The 16,769-nt window shown below is 40.9% G+C and overlaps 1 protein-coding gene across 1 annotated transcript; it reads left to right on the top strand.

Moving 5' to 3' along the window:
* Window positions 1–394: 394 nt before the first annotated feature.
* On the top strand, window positions 395–16,450 carry TTC5 (tetratricopeptide repeat domain 5). The gene is made up of 10 exons (XM_014844506.3): window positions 395–493; window positions 3,786–3,918; window positions 4,870–5,081; window positions 5,480–5,630; window positions 6,728–6,819; window positions 8,363–8,419; window positions 8,959–9,105; window positions 9,281–9,495; window positions 13,027–13,171; window positions 15,845–16,450. The coding sequence occupies exons 1-10, from the start codon at window positions 443–445 to the stop codon at window positions 15,962–15,964; spliced, it is 1,323 nt and encodes a 440-aa protein (XP_014699992.3). The 5' UTR covers window positions 395–442; the 3' UTR covers window positions 15,965–16,450.
* Window positions 16,451–16,769: the final 319 nt, after the last annotated feature.

Raw genomic sequence — 16,769 nt, 5'->3', positions numbered from 1 at the left:
AATGATAAAATTCCTCATATATAGAAAATTACTGTAAAGTTTGGAAAATACTTGCCATTGTACTACGTTCCCTTCAAAATTTTAAACTTCTAACACAGGCATGTACTGTCTTAACCTGTCTTTTTAGGGGTATTATAATCTTGGTATAAATAAGTAGGAATATATGAAACAAAAATATACACGCAATTAAGCTGAGAACATTTTGTTTCCAGGATTTGGGAAAGAAACAAGTTTCCTAATTCAAAAGTGCTTATAGAGCATCTCCTTTGAGCTACTGGCTTTGGGATAAGCTGTTTCGGAGGGACGTCCTTCAAAAACAGCTCCTGTCTCAGGAGCATGTAAGCCTCCAGCGCCCTAGATGTCGCTGTGACTCTGTGAAGGGGCGAGTATGAGTCTCTGTGGTTATAAAGTTGGGGGCGGAGTAGCGGAGAGTGGTTGGGAAATGATGGCTGATGAAGAGGAAGAAGTTGAGCAGATCTTACAGAAATTGCAGGTGGGGCCATAGATTAAAATTTACATGTGCTTTTGTTGCTCGGGAAGAAGCAGGGAGCCCAGTTTGTGCAGTACCTGCGAATTCCTTGGCACGTACACGACGCTGCATATGTCGGTGCCGTTGCTATAACAACTCCCAAGGGTGCAGCCGCAGCCGGTGAGGGGAGCCTGCTGGGCCGAGAGGAGGCCAGGGGAGGGGCGCAGCCGGTGTATTGGGACCTCCGGCTGCTGACCTGACTGCACTTAATTTCAGTCCTGTATTGAAGTGGATTTGTTGCTCCTAACTTTATACCTGCCCATTGTTAGCAAGTTTTTTTCTCGATTCACCCGTAACAAATAGCATACACATCTGTATGGTAGATCTGCAGGCGCTATTATCACATGTTCTCTTGATACACCTTTCTGCTTTGAAAATGGCAGCAGTCACAGTAGTGGCTTTGCACCGCGTGTGTCCTGGTTTCTCCCTGTAGGACTTATCAGTTTTGACTTTTTTGCACCCTTCTGCAATTCCAGTTTGGGGTCTGATACAGAGGGGCTAACTAGTTGTTTGGCTCTTTACCTTTCTTTTAATAACCCACGATATTCCTTAAACCTCAGAAACTCAGTTCTTTGTGTTCTAAGACAGCCTGGAATTTAAACATTTAGACCTGTGACAGGCTTGTAACTTGCTTAAAGGCTTCTTAATGCAAAAGTTTAAACATTGATGAGATTTCTTTGTTTCTTGAGCAGATTAAAATAATGACACATTTTTGATCGTGAGCTTTATTTCACTTCCAGTTGACTTGGATTAAATTAGTTTTATTCCTGAGTGTGACTGGCTGCAATCAGAGATTTTCAGTCCTGGCTCCATATTGAAAACATTGTGTTTGTGTATCTACGTTTGTATATGTATTGCAAAAAATCTGAAAGGGCATACTAAACAGTGGTTATCCCTGAGGTTGTTTGGGCGTGATTATGAAGAATTTTTTACTGTGTACTTTTTACATGTACCTATTTGAATTTTAACAACTATTTATATATATTGATTTTGCCATGAAAAAAAAGTTATTAAAAATGTTCACTCCAGCAAATCAAAACCATACAAATTTCTTGCATGTTTGCTTTAATAACTGAAAGTAAACAAACAATAAGATCCTCTCTAAAATTCCTAATTTGTGTCCATGCTGATTGTAGGGCAAAAGGAAATGGGTTGTAATTTTTGCTGAGAACTGTCTTTTCCTGAGCTCATTTGTGGTAAATGCACTGAGCATCCAGGTAGAGGGTGCTTGGGGTATCTTGGGGTGGGTGGGAAAGGTGCAGGAGTGGAATGCGGGAATGGAGTAGAGGAGACGAAAAGGATAGTGATACTGCTATCTATGGGAATGGTGGTAGGCTTTGATTTCATTGTTATAGACGTTTTAGGGTAGAAGGAATGTATAAAAGGATATTTCTCAAAGTGTGTTTCACAGGCCATTTTCATTATAATTGTCTAGGGTGCTTGTTAAAATGCAGAATTTTGAGTTCTGCTAAAACTGCTAAAATCAGAACCTCTTCAGGCTGGGTCCTAGAAATAATACACATAATAAAAGTTGAAAAGCACTGCTGCAGAGGGTGCTAGTCCATTTTCTTTGTTCTGGGTAGGATTTTAAATTAAGTATAGCGTATAAGTGTTTGTTAGCGACAGGGATGACTGATTAATTCATTCAATCGACATATTTAATGAGAGCCTATCATGTCCCTAACCCTGTTGTAGTGCTCAGGTGTACCTCTAAACAAAACAGATTAAGTCCTTCCCATCACGGAGCTTACATTTCAGTGATGGAGAAAGACAACGTAGACAGTTAATGAATAGGCCACGTAATTTCAAATGATAAGTACTATGAAGAAAAACAAGTGTGATTTAACAGTGGGCAGAGGAAGAAGGGGTTACTTTAGTCTGGGTAGTCAGGAAAAGCCTCTCTGAGAAGTTGATATTTGAGCTGAGATCTAAATGATGATGAGGAATGAGCCATGCACAGATCTGGGGCAAGAGTGTCCAGGCAGAGGGAACAGCATGTATAAAGACCTCAAGGTGGGATTGAGCTTGGTGGATTTGAGGAAGTGAATGAAAGCCAGTGTGGCTTGAGTATGGTAGGAGGGGGAGTGGTAAGAAGTGAAGTTTGTGGCGGAGTGAGTAGTGGGAGGTCAGATCATACAGTCTTCTCTAGAGGCCATGTGAGGAGGTAGATTTTATTCTATCTCTAGTGGGAAACTATCTGAGGGTAGTCATAGTGGGATGGAGGCAGGTAGGTGGATTTAGGATGTGCTGTGGGGGTAGTTAAGACATGTTGGAATTATATTATATATTTCTGCTGCTCTTAGGTTTCAGGAAAGAATAGATAATGGAAAAGCTTTGTCTGGTGTTACAGGAAGATTCAGAGATAGAGGGATTTTTTTTGTTTCCTTTTTCTCCCCAAAGCCCACCAGTACATAGTTGTATATTTTTAGTTGTGGATCCTTCCAGTTGTGGCATGTGGGACGCTGCCTCAGCATGGCCTGATGAGCGGTGCCATGTCCACGCCCAGGATCCGAACCGGTGAAACCCTGGGCCTCCGTAGCGGAGCCGGCGAACTTAACCACTCGGCCACGGGGCCGGCCCGAGATAGAGGGATTTAAAAGAGGAAGGAGAACATTTATTTGGAAAGAAGGCAAGAGAGCCAGAGGTGACTTGACAAAAGCAAAACAAAAAACACAAAACACAAGTATTTGAAGAGACAAAATCCTGCCATAATACCAAAGTTAGCAAGCTTAAATTGGTCTGTTTGTCATGGAAAACAGTGACTCCCACATGTTTATCATATTCATAAAGGTCATGTGTTTTCAGATACCAGCATAGGAAAAATTGGGGATAAGATCCTTTTTGTTAGCAACTTCAGTTTTAAGGGTAAATTTCAAAGTTTTATACTTTGAGGACCAGTACTAGATAGGATTATTTTAATAACTTTCGTTTTATCTCAAGTTACAAAGTGTTTCCCCCTCCTGACTCTGGTATGTGAAGTGCTTAGTCATATTGGAAGCCCTATTGGGGCTGGGAGAGAGAACTATCATCATGCTGCAGAGACTGGCATGGGACAACGTGAGAGTGGGCCTGGGACACTGGCTACTTTCCCTCAGGATCTGTGGCATTTTGAGAGACCTGTCCACCTGCTTCTTGTTTCATTCCTAGGAGATAGAGGATCAGTATTTCTAGGCCAAGAGCTGGTATGGCTAGCCAGCCTCAAATTTCCTTGTTGGGTGTTCTCTCCACTTAATGGTAACATTCTTCCACTTCCTAGGAACTGGTAGATCAGCTCTATTCATTTCGAGACTGCTATTTTGAGACTCATAGTGTTGAGGATGCTGAGAGGAAGCAAGAGGATGTGCGGGAGGAGATGGAGAAGACCCTGCAGCAGATGGAGGAAGTAGTGGGTATGAGTCCCCAAACAACATGCAACCCCCTGCCCTTCACTGAAATGTGGTAGAGTTTTGCTCCCTGTCTCTGTAGTCTCTTTGGTATCCTTTTTGTGGCTGCTACAGGATGGTACAACAGAGTATTTCTTCTAAGGGCCCCTGTGCAGGATGGCAACCTTTCCTTCCTCTAAACTACTTTTCCTAAAGTTTGATTGTAGCAAATGCCATGAAATAAAAGAGTGTACTTGTTGCTTGAACTATTGCAGTAATCTTCTTAACTGACCTTTCTACCTCTAATTTCTTTTACTTCTAAATCAATTGCATGACGACCATGGAAATTATCTTTCTAAATCGTTATTTCATGCATTTAATCTTATCCTTTTCTCTGCCTCTTTGCTCCAGTATCTTCAAAGGTTCCTACTATTGACTGGTTGAAGTCTAAACCCCTTAACATGGTATTCAAGTCTCCATTGTATGCCTCTTCTTTTTTTTATGCCCTTATCTCTGTCTGTTTACTTGCAGAGGAACTTTTTGTTTCATTTTAGCTGGACTATCCATTCTCCCATGAACATGCCATATGTATTTCTGCCTCTCTGTCCTTGTTTACATCATTTTCATACCTGGAGGGTCTTGTCTTTTCCCATTTTCACTTTTTAAAACCCATTCACTGGGTGCATGCCATATGCTCTTTTTCATTGTTGTTTTAATTTTTTATGTATATGCTTTGTTCTCTCTACTAGATTGTAAGCCCCTCAAGGGTACAGTAATGCTTTCTTTGTTACCCCATACCTAACATAGTAATCTGCCTATGGTAGGCTTTCAATAAGTGGTTTGTTCATAAAGATTTTCCTCAACTATTTCATTCCTAGAGCTGGCGTGGGGTTATTCCTTGAGGCAAGGTACCCTGGTTTTATCTGTAAGACTGCCTGGGATTTTCCACTTTCCTTTATCTTTTCCCCTTCCTCCTAGGTTCTGTCCAGGGCAAGGCACAGATTCTAATGCTAACTGGGAAGGCACTGAATGTGACTCCTGACTATAGCCCTAAGGCTGAGGAGCTTCTGTCAAAGGCTGTGAAGCTGGAGCCCAACCTGGTGGAAGCCTGGAACCAGCTGGGTGAGGTGTACTGGAAGAAGGGGGATGTTGCAGCTGCCCACACCTGCTTCTCAGGAGCCCTCACCCATGTGAGCTGCCCACTATCCCTCAGAAAACAGAGATGGGAAGGATGGGATTCCTTTAGTTCTGTGAGTTTCCCTAGGATATGAATATCAGAGTAGAACTGTAATGGAACTAGGAGAGCAGAATCAGAAGGGAGGAAGGATGAGAGGAGCAGACCTGGGTGAGGAAAACAGGGACAGGCACCGAGAAAGGAAGAAGATGATGGGATCAGGTTCAGGGGTAGATGAGAAGTGAAGAAGAGTTAGCAACCAAGTTGATCTTTGCAGATGGGGGTCTAAGATAGAGACAGCAGTAAGAATTAAGATGAAAAATTAGATTTAGAAGAAGATTGAGATTCAATTGACCTGAAAAGGGGAAATAGAATCAAGAAGGTTGAGTATACATATGTTTTCTCCATTTGCAGTGTAAGAACAAAGTCTCCCTTCAAAACCTGTCAATGGTGCTTCGCCAGCTGCGGACTGATGCTGGAGATGAGCATTCTCGCCATGTCATGAACAGTGTCCGACAGGCTAAGTTGGCTGTGCAGATGGATATCCATGATGGCCGCTCCTGGTGTGAGTGCTCTCAAAAGATCTCCAACAAGTTTCTTTTAGAATAGTGGTTCTCGACCATGGCTACACACCAGAATCATCTGGAGCCCATTCTGTTGAGTCTGAGTCTAACTGTGAAGCCAAAGCATCTTTGTTTTGAAGAGCCTGAAAGGTGTTTTGATGAGCAACTGTTCTAGGAACTGTTGGATCTTTTCATCTAAGAGAGGAGGCTTATGTTTCCACAGAAGCAAGGCAGGGCTTTTGTGTAGTCTGTTCAAGTTTCTCCTTTGGGTCCATGTTTGCCTCTTCATCCCATTGGAATTTGGAGTATACTAAATATAGTGTCATCACTGGTTTGTGTCAGATGTAGGGCCTTTCAAAGAGGCTTTGAGGGTCATCACAATAGTTATATCTTGAACTTGGGCTCTGAGATGGTCCACTGTTGTGTTTCTCAGTTTTTTTCACCTGCTTTAGGTGGGAGAGAATGGCTCGAGTGGGCTGGAACTGAGTATTTCCTTTCTCTCATGTGGAAGGCTGGAGCCAGCTGGAGTTAGTTATTTCCCTTCCTCAGGTCACTTAGGCTCTGATAATAACCCAGCAGGTTAGGCTCTTGGTTAACTAGTTTCTTCTGAGGTTTCTTCTTCTGGAGAACAGAGTGCTCTAGCATGTTTCAAAATTGTTCCTTTTCTCCCTGCCCCTGCCAGAAGTACAAGGGGATTTTTCTCCCATATTTGCTGTGGAAATCTGGTTCAACTCCTGGAGGTAAATCTCACAGTACTGGGGGGGCCTCCGTAGGACTTGGACCCCTGGAGTTTTTAACTCCCAGACCTGTCTACTCTGAACCTCCAGCAATTTGTCAATTTTAGTTCAGGTTTTCCTACTCCACTGCTGTTTCCTGTGGCAGCTGGTGAGTTTCTGCTCTGGTAAGCCATAACTCCCTGTATTCACCTTTTTTCTCTCTGATTTTGGGGGCAGCAGTTTGTCCTGGGTTGTCCTCTTTCTTGCAGATCCAAGAAGAGTTCTGGATTTCTCAGTCTGTTCAGCTTTTTACTTGTTAGGATGGAGTGGTGACTTCCAAGCTCCTTACGTTTGAAATCAGAAACCCTGTGTTTCTCTTTCAGATATTCTGGGGAATGCATACCTTTCTCTTTACTTCAATACTGGCCAGAACCCTAAGATCTCCCAGCAAGCCCTCAGTGCCTATGCCCAAGCAGTAAGTATTTATGGTCACCCAGGCCAGATGAATAGAGGTGGCAACAGAAGCAACAGTGTTGTTCAGTCTTCCTTGTAGCTCTTTAGCAAGCAGCATGGGCAGTGTTTGCTGACATCCAATGTCCGCAGAGATGACTTATTTCATCTTATAACTTGAGTATTAGCAACCACTTGCTGTGGCGCTTCAGTGCTAGATATCTCCTTGAGCTATGTAGATTTGTTATAGTCCTGTATAACCAAATCACAGAGCCCATCCCAACATGTTCATCCTTTTTAATGGGAAGTCTATATTAAAATAATGCTTATTAATATGTACATTTTTAAAGAAAAATGAAAACTCTAATCCTAAGTATAAATTAAGTGCTGTCCCCAGATTAACTATTAGATAATATGGCTCTGGGTTTCCCACAGGCAAAAATAGAAAACTGTGTAGCCCATTCTGCATCACTTCCTAGGGATTAATTCACTGGAGCTCATGCTTTGCTTAGGCTTTTAGACCATTTTTATGTTGATAGCCACTTGCACAGGGTTTCCTTCAGGCTTTAAGTGCCTGATTACTCGTTCTTAGAAGGTTCACGTTGGCCTTCTGAGCACTTTTTATTTAGGCCTCATATTCACCTTTCTTTTGCTTTTTGGCTTGTCTTTACATGGAAAGTTGCTTTTTACTGTTACTTATTTTGCTCTGTGTGGCAGAATAAAGAACCCAGCTACTTTATATTCATGTTTGCAGTTCAGGTACTGTCCTTTGTTCATTCAGGGAACTTTTAGGCAGAGGAATTATATTTCACTCTAATTTGTTAACTTGGTGAATGTTTACATTTAAAGAATAATATGGTGTACTTTAAAATTTTGTATTTGGCTTCTGCTAAATAGTTGCTTTTAACTCTTAATTTCTTCACCCAGACATGCATTTTTAAACATATTCGAACCAACCATTAAAACCATTTTGATTCATGTTGTTTGTGCTGTTGCAGCGTGTCAGGCAATGAATAGAATTAAAAGCATAAAATGAACATAGCCGTGAACAAAGCCAGTAGTTTTTTCACAGCACATTTGTCTGCACTGTCATGTGGTTTCTGGCCATTCGTTTAAATTAGAGAATCAGAATTAGATTTTTAATGTGTGTTTTAAGGGGGCTTGGGTGATTCTGTCTGTGTCTGGAGGGGAGCTCATGGGCAGAGAAAATGCATTAAATCAACATCATTTCTTTCCTAGGTTTTTCTCATTTATATTATCGTCTCACTCTTTAAAAAATTTCTTTTATCAGAATGCTTTCACATATTTCTTCTATCTTTATACTAACGCATGGATAAATTATCATATTTTAAGGTTTCACAGACATACAAAAACCTTACATCCTTGACGTTTCAGGGTCTGAGTAAAATACCACAAAAACAGTTACTGTATAGCAGTGTGGGTAGAGGTAATGTTTTGACAAGGAAGAGACAGGAAGTTTTCCAGGGAAAGGAGATTTAGGACTGGTGGGTGTGGCCGTCCTTAAGACTGACACAAGGTCCACTGATGATCTTTTTGTCCCACTGTAGGAGAAGGTTGACAGGACAGCTTCCAGCAATCCTGATCTTCATCTGAACAGGGCAACGGTGAGACCTGTGGGCTGGTGGTCATTTGAAAGTCATATAAATAAGACATCTAGGTCTTAGCTTGGGAGGATAACTGACCTAGGGACAAGGTTGGGTACAAACTGTGAGAGGAAAGCCAAATTATTTCTAGGCTAGCTCAGTTAGACTTCAGAATCTGGTGGAGTCACTGGAAGGAAAGGAGAAGGGGCTGAGGAGGTGGGAGAGTGCATACAGGATTCAGGGGACAGTTTAGAAGGCTTTTCTGAAATCTTCATTATAAATATAAAAATAGGATGACCCACATGTGCGATTTCACTGTTTTAGAGTTTGGAAGTTAACTTTGAAATGATTCCATCTTTGGGGTTGTGATCACCTTAGCCAGGAAGAAGAATGTAGGTGTTATCATCTCCTCAGGTTGTTCGTTGTAGAACAGGAAAACTAATGAGAAGGAAAACAGTTTATTTCTCTAGATTCCTAGCCCATTGTGCCATTACTCCCCCCTGCCATAGTTTGTGCTAAATAAACTTATAATTGGGAGGTTTGGGTTACTTCTTGTGCAGTTACATAAATATGAAGAGAATTACGGGGAGGCCCTGGAGGGCTTCTCTCGGGCTGCAGCGCTGGATCCTGCTTGGCCAGAGCCTCAGCAACGAGAGCAGCAGCTCCTGGAATTCCTGAATAGATTAACCAGCCTCCTTGAGAGCAAGGTAAAGATGTCTAAAGGCTGAATCCTCCCTTTTTATTGTGTTGTGGGTCAATAAAATAATAAAATATGCTGTGGTAGTAGTGACCGTATAGAAGTGGGTGGTGGGAGGGAAGGAGTAGACTCTCAAGGAGAGTGACTAGTTTCCAGCTTCTTATCTATTTTCCCTTCCTTTGCAGGGAAAGGTGAAGACCAAAAAGTTGCAGAGCATGCTGGGAAGCCTGCGCCCAGCCCATCTAGGCCCTTGTGGTGATGGGCGCTATCAGTCAGCCTCTGGGCAGAAGGTCTCCCTGGAGCTCAGGCCTCTGAGTGCGCTGCAGCCTGGTGTGAACAGCGGTGCTGTGGTCCTGGGAAAGGTGCTGTTCAGCCTGACCACAGAGGAGAAAGTCCCCTTGTGAGTTTCTCTTGCCTTTCCTCTTTTTCATCCTTTTGAACTAATTGGTCTCGCTTCCTAGCCTTTTTCTGACGTTGAGGACGTTGTTAGTGGTCACAGATTTGTAAGTTCTTCTTCCCTTCTGTGACTGAATGTCCTGTGAGCAGGTATTATTAGGTGATGTCTGACAGTCTCTCTGTAGATTCTGTCACTACCCGTTTTTTTCCTGAGCTTGCCACTCTGTAGATTCCTGTATTGCCATAAGGGTTAACTTTTTTTAAAAAATTAATTTTTTTATTGCAGTAAAATTGGTTTATAATAGTATATAAATTTCAGGTGTTCATCATTCTGTTTCGATTCCTATGTAGATTACATCATGTTCACCACCCAAAGTCTAATTACAATCCATCACCACACATATGTGCCTAGTCACCTCTTTCACCCTCTTGCCTCCCTCCTTCCCCTCTGGTAACCACTAGTCCAATCTCTGCCTCTGTGTGGTTGTTTGTTGCTGTTTTTATCTTCTACTTATGAGTGAGATCATATGGTATTTGACTTTCTCCCTCTGACTTATTTTGCTTAGCATAACACCCTCAAGGTTGATGCTTGTTGTCACAAATGGCCAGATTTCATCATTTCTTATGGCCGAGTAGTATTCCATTGTGTGTATATGACAGCTACATTTTTTATAAGACAGATGGAAACCTTGAAATTTTCCTACCTCTTTGTGTTTTTATGATTACAGAAGTTGAAGGAGGAAGAATTCTCAGTCCTGTTTGGACTTAGGTATGCCTAGGCAGTTCTGGAAGGTGAGCTTTGAGTGAGAATTTAAGGCCTGGTGGGGAGATTGTCTCAAATGTTATTTTATTTACTGAGCATCTGCTATACATGTCATAGGGAGTGAAAAAAAAAGAAATGTGAAGGACCCAAGTGAAGGATGCTTATAGTCTAGTAGAGGAAATGAGTTAAGAATATTCATTTAGAAAATTTCTATCTCTTGAAAAATTAGAGTTTAGTCAGTGCCATCACTCCTTCACTCACTTCCTAATCCCTGATTGACTGCCTTCCTTTTTCTGTTTTCTACTGAAATTGTTTTTTCTAGGATCACCAGTGTCTAATCCAGTGGCTTCCGCTACCTGACTCCATAACATTCTGACCTATCTCCTACTATTTCGTTTCATATCCCTTCTGCTCCATCCAAACTGAAATGCTCACAATTCCCATTGTGTGCCTAAGCTTTCTCCGTGGCATTTTCTAGAGGTATATGTACTTATGAGTTGAAGAGCAAGAAGATAGTTGAGAAAAGTTTAGTTAACTGGAGCAGACCCTAGAGCTAAGAGAAGTGAGAAAGAGACACAAAGGTAGGTTTTGGGGGCCTTGAGACCAAATAAGTATTTTGCCACTCCTTGGTTTCTCTTTTTCTTAACTTCTAAATGTTAAGTTATGGGAGGACTGTGTTTTTGTTCCTTTCCTCTTTTATCTCTATACCAGGATGGCAAATAAGTGCCAGCTTTGATCACGTGCCAGTGGCTGCCTGACTTACTGTGTAGAAGGATTCCGAGGCTTTGACTGGATTCACCAGGAGAATGCTGTGTTTGATGCAGTGTTTGCTGTGAATTCTGGTGTGCCAGCTGATGGCATGAGCCCCGATTCTTCACCATCTCATTTATAGATCATCTTGTTTGATGATGTATAAATTCAAGGCTTTCTTCTATGCTCGCAGGTGTATCTCCAGCCCAGGTGTCATTTCCAAGTTTTGGATTCTATATCCAACTGCCTCTGGGCTCCTGTCAGAAATCTCTAACTCACTGTGTTCAAAATTGCTTACCTCATCTCTCTTTCTCAACCTGCTTCTCCTCCCTGAATTCCTTGTCAGTCAGTGGTACCACCTCTAGTCAGTCAGTTAATTTAGACTTCTAGAAGTTTTCTAGACTTCTCTCTTCTCCTGCATTGAGGCAATCATCAAGTCCAATGGATTTGCCTTTTTGTCCCTACTTCTCTGTCTCTACTAACTTAATTCAGCTGCATATCACTTCTCTAGACAGGTCTCCCGACTCCCTGCTTTTCCTCCAGTGTTCCACAGTGCAGAGAAATATTTCCCAGACGCAAATCTGACCATTGCCGTTTCTTATTTAAGATCCTTTACTGATACTGTGGAACTTTTAGGATAGTTGGAACTCCTTAGCTTAGCATACAACGCCTTTCATGATTTGCTCCCTGCCTACTTCTTTCCATGATCTTCTGTCCCTTTCCCGCTTTTGCCTTTTGTTCCAACCATGGGATTATTTCGTATGTTTCAGAACAGCTATTTTCATGCCTCTGTGCCTTTACACAGTTACTGTGCCTGGATAATGCTTTTGCTGCTTCTTGATATAGATGACATTTTTTCCCCCAACATTGTATTATAGAACTTTTCAAACATACAGCAAAATTGAAAGAATTTTACAGTGAACATCTGTGTACTCAGCCACCTATATTCTACTATTAATATTTTACTGTACTTAGTTTTTCCCATATCTCTCTATTGTCATATTCGTCCATTGACCCATCTTATTTTTGGTATGTTTCAAAGTAAATTGCAGACATCAGTATCCTTTCTTCTGAATACTTCACTATGCAATTATTAACTAGAGTTCAGTATTTGTTTGCAATTTTCTTCTTTTTTTGTAAAATTTCCATACAGTGAAATGTACAAATCTTAGTATACATTTGTTAAGTTTTGACAAATGCATACACCTATGTAACCCAAATGCCTATTAAGATAGAGAACATTACCAATACCCCAGGAAGTTCTCTCATGTTCCTTCCCAGTCGATCCCTGTTCCTGTCCTCCCGGAGGTTTTTTATTTCCAGTGAAGATTTGTTTTCCTGTTTTAACCCAGCTAATTTTTCATTCTTTAAGATTCAGTTTGAGAGTCTCTTCAAGGAAACCTTCCCAGCTTTCCAGTTTTGATTTAGACATTTCTCCTCTGGGTTCCTACAGCCCAGCCTTTGACATCACTGAATTCAGCACAAGGGAAAAGTTATTCTAGCACCTAACACAGTTGTGCTGTAAGTGATGGTTAATTGTCTGACACCTGCCAGACTATAAGCTCACTCATAGCTGGATTGGTGTCTTACTGCTAAGCATGATGCCTGACACATAATAGGTATCCAGTGAAGGTTTGTGGAATTAAATTTAATTGATAGTGATGGTTAGAGAGTTTGATGAAAGTTGTGATAGTTAAATTGTTAGACCAGGAACAATGTTTGAGCTGCAACATTTTGAGCTAGTTTATTATTAATATTTGTTGAATGGCCTCGGTGTGCATATGTCCCAAGTTCTTGGCAAAGTGACAGATTGATGAGTTGTGTGTATGTTCTCTAAAAGATACTATTATATATCTAAGACAAATGAGGGACTCAGACATACATAGTAGATGATGGTACCTGTCTTGGGTTTTCTAAATAAGTAACTGAGAAAGCACGTGTTTCTTTTGCTCATATTTTAAAACCACTGTTTCTGTTCTTTTTCCCTTTCTTCCCATCTCTTAATCCATCCTAACTTGGCAGTACCTTTGGCCTAGTAGATTCAGATGGACCTTGCTATGCAGTGATGGTGTATAATATGGTGCAGAGTTGGGGAGTGCTCATTGGGGACTCTGTAGCCATCCCTGAGCCCAACCTTCGGCTTCACCAAATTCAGCACAAAGGAAAGGTGAGTGATGGCTAGGATTCTTTCCCGGCTCATAGGCTCTGAAAGTGGGACCAAGTTTATCTCTTTAAAAAAAGTGTGTAAAGTAATGCTTGTATGTATGTGTGTGTGATATCATATATATATACACACATACACGTGTATGTCATTTTTTGCTAAAAATGGGAACTATTGGTAAACAAAAAGAATTAAAAAAATGGACTGAACAAAGACAAGTACTGTATAATATCACTTATATATGGAATCTAAAAATGCTAAACTCATGAAAACCCAGAGTAGAGTGGTGGTTACCACGGGGTGGGGGAACTGAAGAGATGTTGTTTAAGGATAACAAACTTGCAACCAGGAGATAGAAGTCCTGGAGATCTAATGCACGGCACGGGGATTTTAGACAGCAATGTGGTATTAAAAACTTCAGAGTTGCGAAGAGACTGCATCTTAATCGTTCCCACCACAAAAGAGAAAGAATTTTGTGATGTGATAGAGATGTTGTTAGCTAATGCCACGGTGGTAATCATATTGCAATATATAAATGTATCAAATTAACACTTAGTCCGCCTTAAACTTACACAGTTACATGTCAATTATCTCAATAAAAATAAATTTAAAAAAATGGACTGAGGGGACCGGCCCAGTGGCGCAGCGGTTAAGTTTGCACGTTCCGCTTCTCGGTGGCCCGGGGTTCACTGATTTGGATCCCGGGTGTGGACATGGCACCGCTTGGCAAAAGCCATGCTGTGGTAGGCATCCCACATATAAAGTAGAAGAAGATGGGCATGGATGTTAGCTCAGGCCCAGTCTTCCTCATCAAAAAGAGGAGGATTGGCAGCAGTTAGCTCAGGGCCAATCTTCCTTAAAAAAAAAAAAAAAGAAAAAATGGACTGAAATATTGTCACTCAGATGTTATTACTGTTAACAGTTTGGTATGTATACCTCCAGTCTTTTACCTTTTCATAAATATATACACACACATTCATATGTATGTTTTTAATCACAAGTGGAATATTATATACAAATGTTTATGAACATTTCTTGTGTTTTTACATATTCTACAACATTGTTTTGAATTGACACATGGAGGTGGTGATAAAGATGAGGATGATAGTTAAAATTTCTTGAACTCTTTACTGACTGCTAGACGTTGTGCTAAGAGCTTTGCTGCCTGCACTGGCTCATTTAATCCTCACAAAAACTCTCTGAGAGTAGGTATTTAACCACTTTTTCACCATTTAGACTGAAGGCAAGCAAACCATAGCCCATTGACCAAATCTGGCTCACTTGTCTGTTTTTGTGTGGCTTGTGAGCTAAGAAAGGTTTCTATAGTTTTAAAAGAAAAAAATTGAAAGAATAATAATAATTTGTGATACAGGAAAATTATAAGAAACTCAAATTTCAGTGTCCATCAGTAAATATTTCTGAAACAAAGCCACACTCATTTGTTTACTATTGTCTGTGGCTGCTCTTGCGTTACAGTGTCAGAGTTGAATAGTTCTGTGACAGAGACCATATGACCCCCAAAGCCTAAAATATTTATTATTTGGCCCTTTTCAGAAAAAAATTTGCTGTCCCAGATCTAGATTATTTCCAATTTTTCCCTATTATAAAAATATCGTAGTAAATATTTTTGTATCTGCCCTTATCCATAATTATTTCCCTAGAAGAATTTCTAAAGTAGAATCCTGGCTCCTAAGGGTCTGCAGAATTCTAAGACTTTTGATACATATGCCAAATTATTTTTGGGGCGGTTGTACCAATTATTACCAACAGTGGATGTGAGTAATTCTTTCCCTGTAGTTTTCTTCTCAACTCTGTGTAGAAACCTTTGAAAAATTTTTTGCTGATTTTATATGAAAAATATAGCATGAATATTGTTTGGTTTTGGTTTCTTGATTATTGATGAGGTTGAACATTTTATCATGATTATTGACTATTTGTATTCCTTTCATAAAGAGCCATTTTTTGGGGATCACTTGCCCATATTCCTGTTAAAATGTTTAAAAAACAATGGTTTATTAGAACTCTTTAATTTACCTCTTTGCTTTGACTTAAAAGATCCTCCTTCATGCTCCAAGTGGAACAGTATTTTTTGGATGAAACTCTTTTAACAATGTATTTTACAACTTAAAGTATGTTTGAACTGATAAAGTGAGCTGATATCTTTTCTGTTATTAGGAGAATGTCTAAACCACACGTTCTTCATGTTGATGTAAAAGGAGAAGTAACTTTAATTTATGTTTGGCAGATTAATTTAGGGCCTTATAAACACCTGGACTAAGAGTTTCTCAGAATTTCCACTGGCTCTGGCTGAGTGCTATGTGTATCTGGTTATAATTGTCAACAAACATTGTGGTAAGGGCAGATTTTGTGGGAGCTGGTGGCACCCTTTTTTTAGGCAGTGCCAGGAGCTTGTCTTCTTTTGAATCAGAGAATTGTCCCATTCTTGTAGTGACACTACTAGCACTCTACCTGCTCCAGATTTTCCTTCTGAAGATTGAAAACTTTGGGAAGATTATATCCCCTTTGTTAGCTCAGCTTTGTTTAATGTGAGGTGGAGGTAAGGGGTGTAGATACTGACAGGGGAGAGAGGGGGAGAAAGTCACAGGTGGTGTATCCCTGTGCTGGAGTTTCTTCTATCTCAGGATCTATAATGAATCTCTGTATATTTGTCTTTTCTAGGACTATTCCTTTTCCAGTGTTCGTGTGGAGACACCCCTCCTGCTAGTGGTGAATGGGAAGCCTCAGGGCTCCAGCAGCCAGGCTGCTGCCACAGTGGCATCGCGGTCACAGTGTGAATGACCTTCCTTGACTTGCATGTTAAAGAGGCAGTGGAAGCGAGGAGATAAGCTCAGGGGCACCCAGCAGCCGGACCAGCCATATCCAGTGACTCAACCGGAATGGGGGGATGTTTAAGATGACAACCTTCCCTTCCTGTGCCCTGTAAGACACTTTGTGTCCATTCTTTCTCCTGTGCTGGTCCAGTACTCTCTGGGGCCACATAGTCCACTGGTGTATTTCTCCTGCCTCTTTTGTTGCTCTTCTGTGTTTTAGGTAAAGAGCATGGAATTGGGATCTTGCCATGGGACAGAGTCTCCAAGGTTCCTGTTCTTGCCTCCTTCCTGAGCCTCATGTGTATATATCATTTCAGTATTTATTGCTAAGGGAGGGGGCTTAATTTTTTTATGGCTTGGTTTTTGAGCAATTTTAATTTTATTTTAATTTTTGAAATTTACAACCTTCCCCTTCTTTGGGGCTGGATCAGAATTAAATTTGTTTGGAAGAAAATTACTGTGTACTTTGGCCTGCTTTGTTCTTTCCAGGCTTGGATTCTTGCTTTTAGGATCACTTCAATCCATTAGAGTAATCCCTCCCGCTTTTTTTCTTTATACAAAATAGTTTATTTCTCTCCCACTTAAAAGAATACTGGCAAAGGGCAGCCCAGGGCAGGAATGACAGCTCCGCAAGGTCGTTGGGAACCAGCTTCCTTCCATTTCCCCATTGTGTCGTCCCTAGGGGTGATCCTCATCATGCTCCAAGATGACATCAGTACTGTTCTAATAGTGTTACCAGGCTGAAAGACTAGAGCGAACTAGATATTCAGTTT

Source organism: Equus asinus, chromosome 2 (assembly GCF_041296235.1).
Source record: "Equus asinus isolate D_3611 breed Donkey chromosome 2, EquAss-T2T_v2, whole genome shotgun sequence".
In the NCBI taxonomy this organism is placed as follows: Eukaryota; Metazoa; Chordata; class Mammalia; order Perissodactyla; family Equidae; genus Equus; species Equus asinus.
This window is presented reverse-complemented; position numbering and strand designations above follow the sequence as displayed.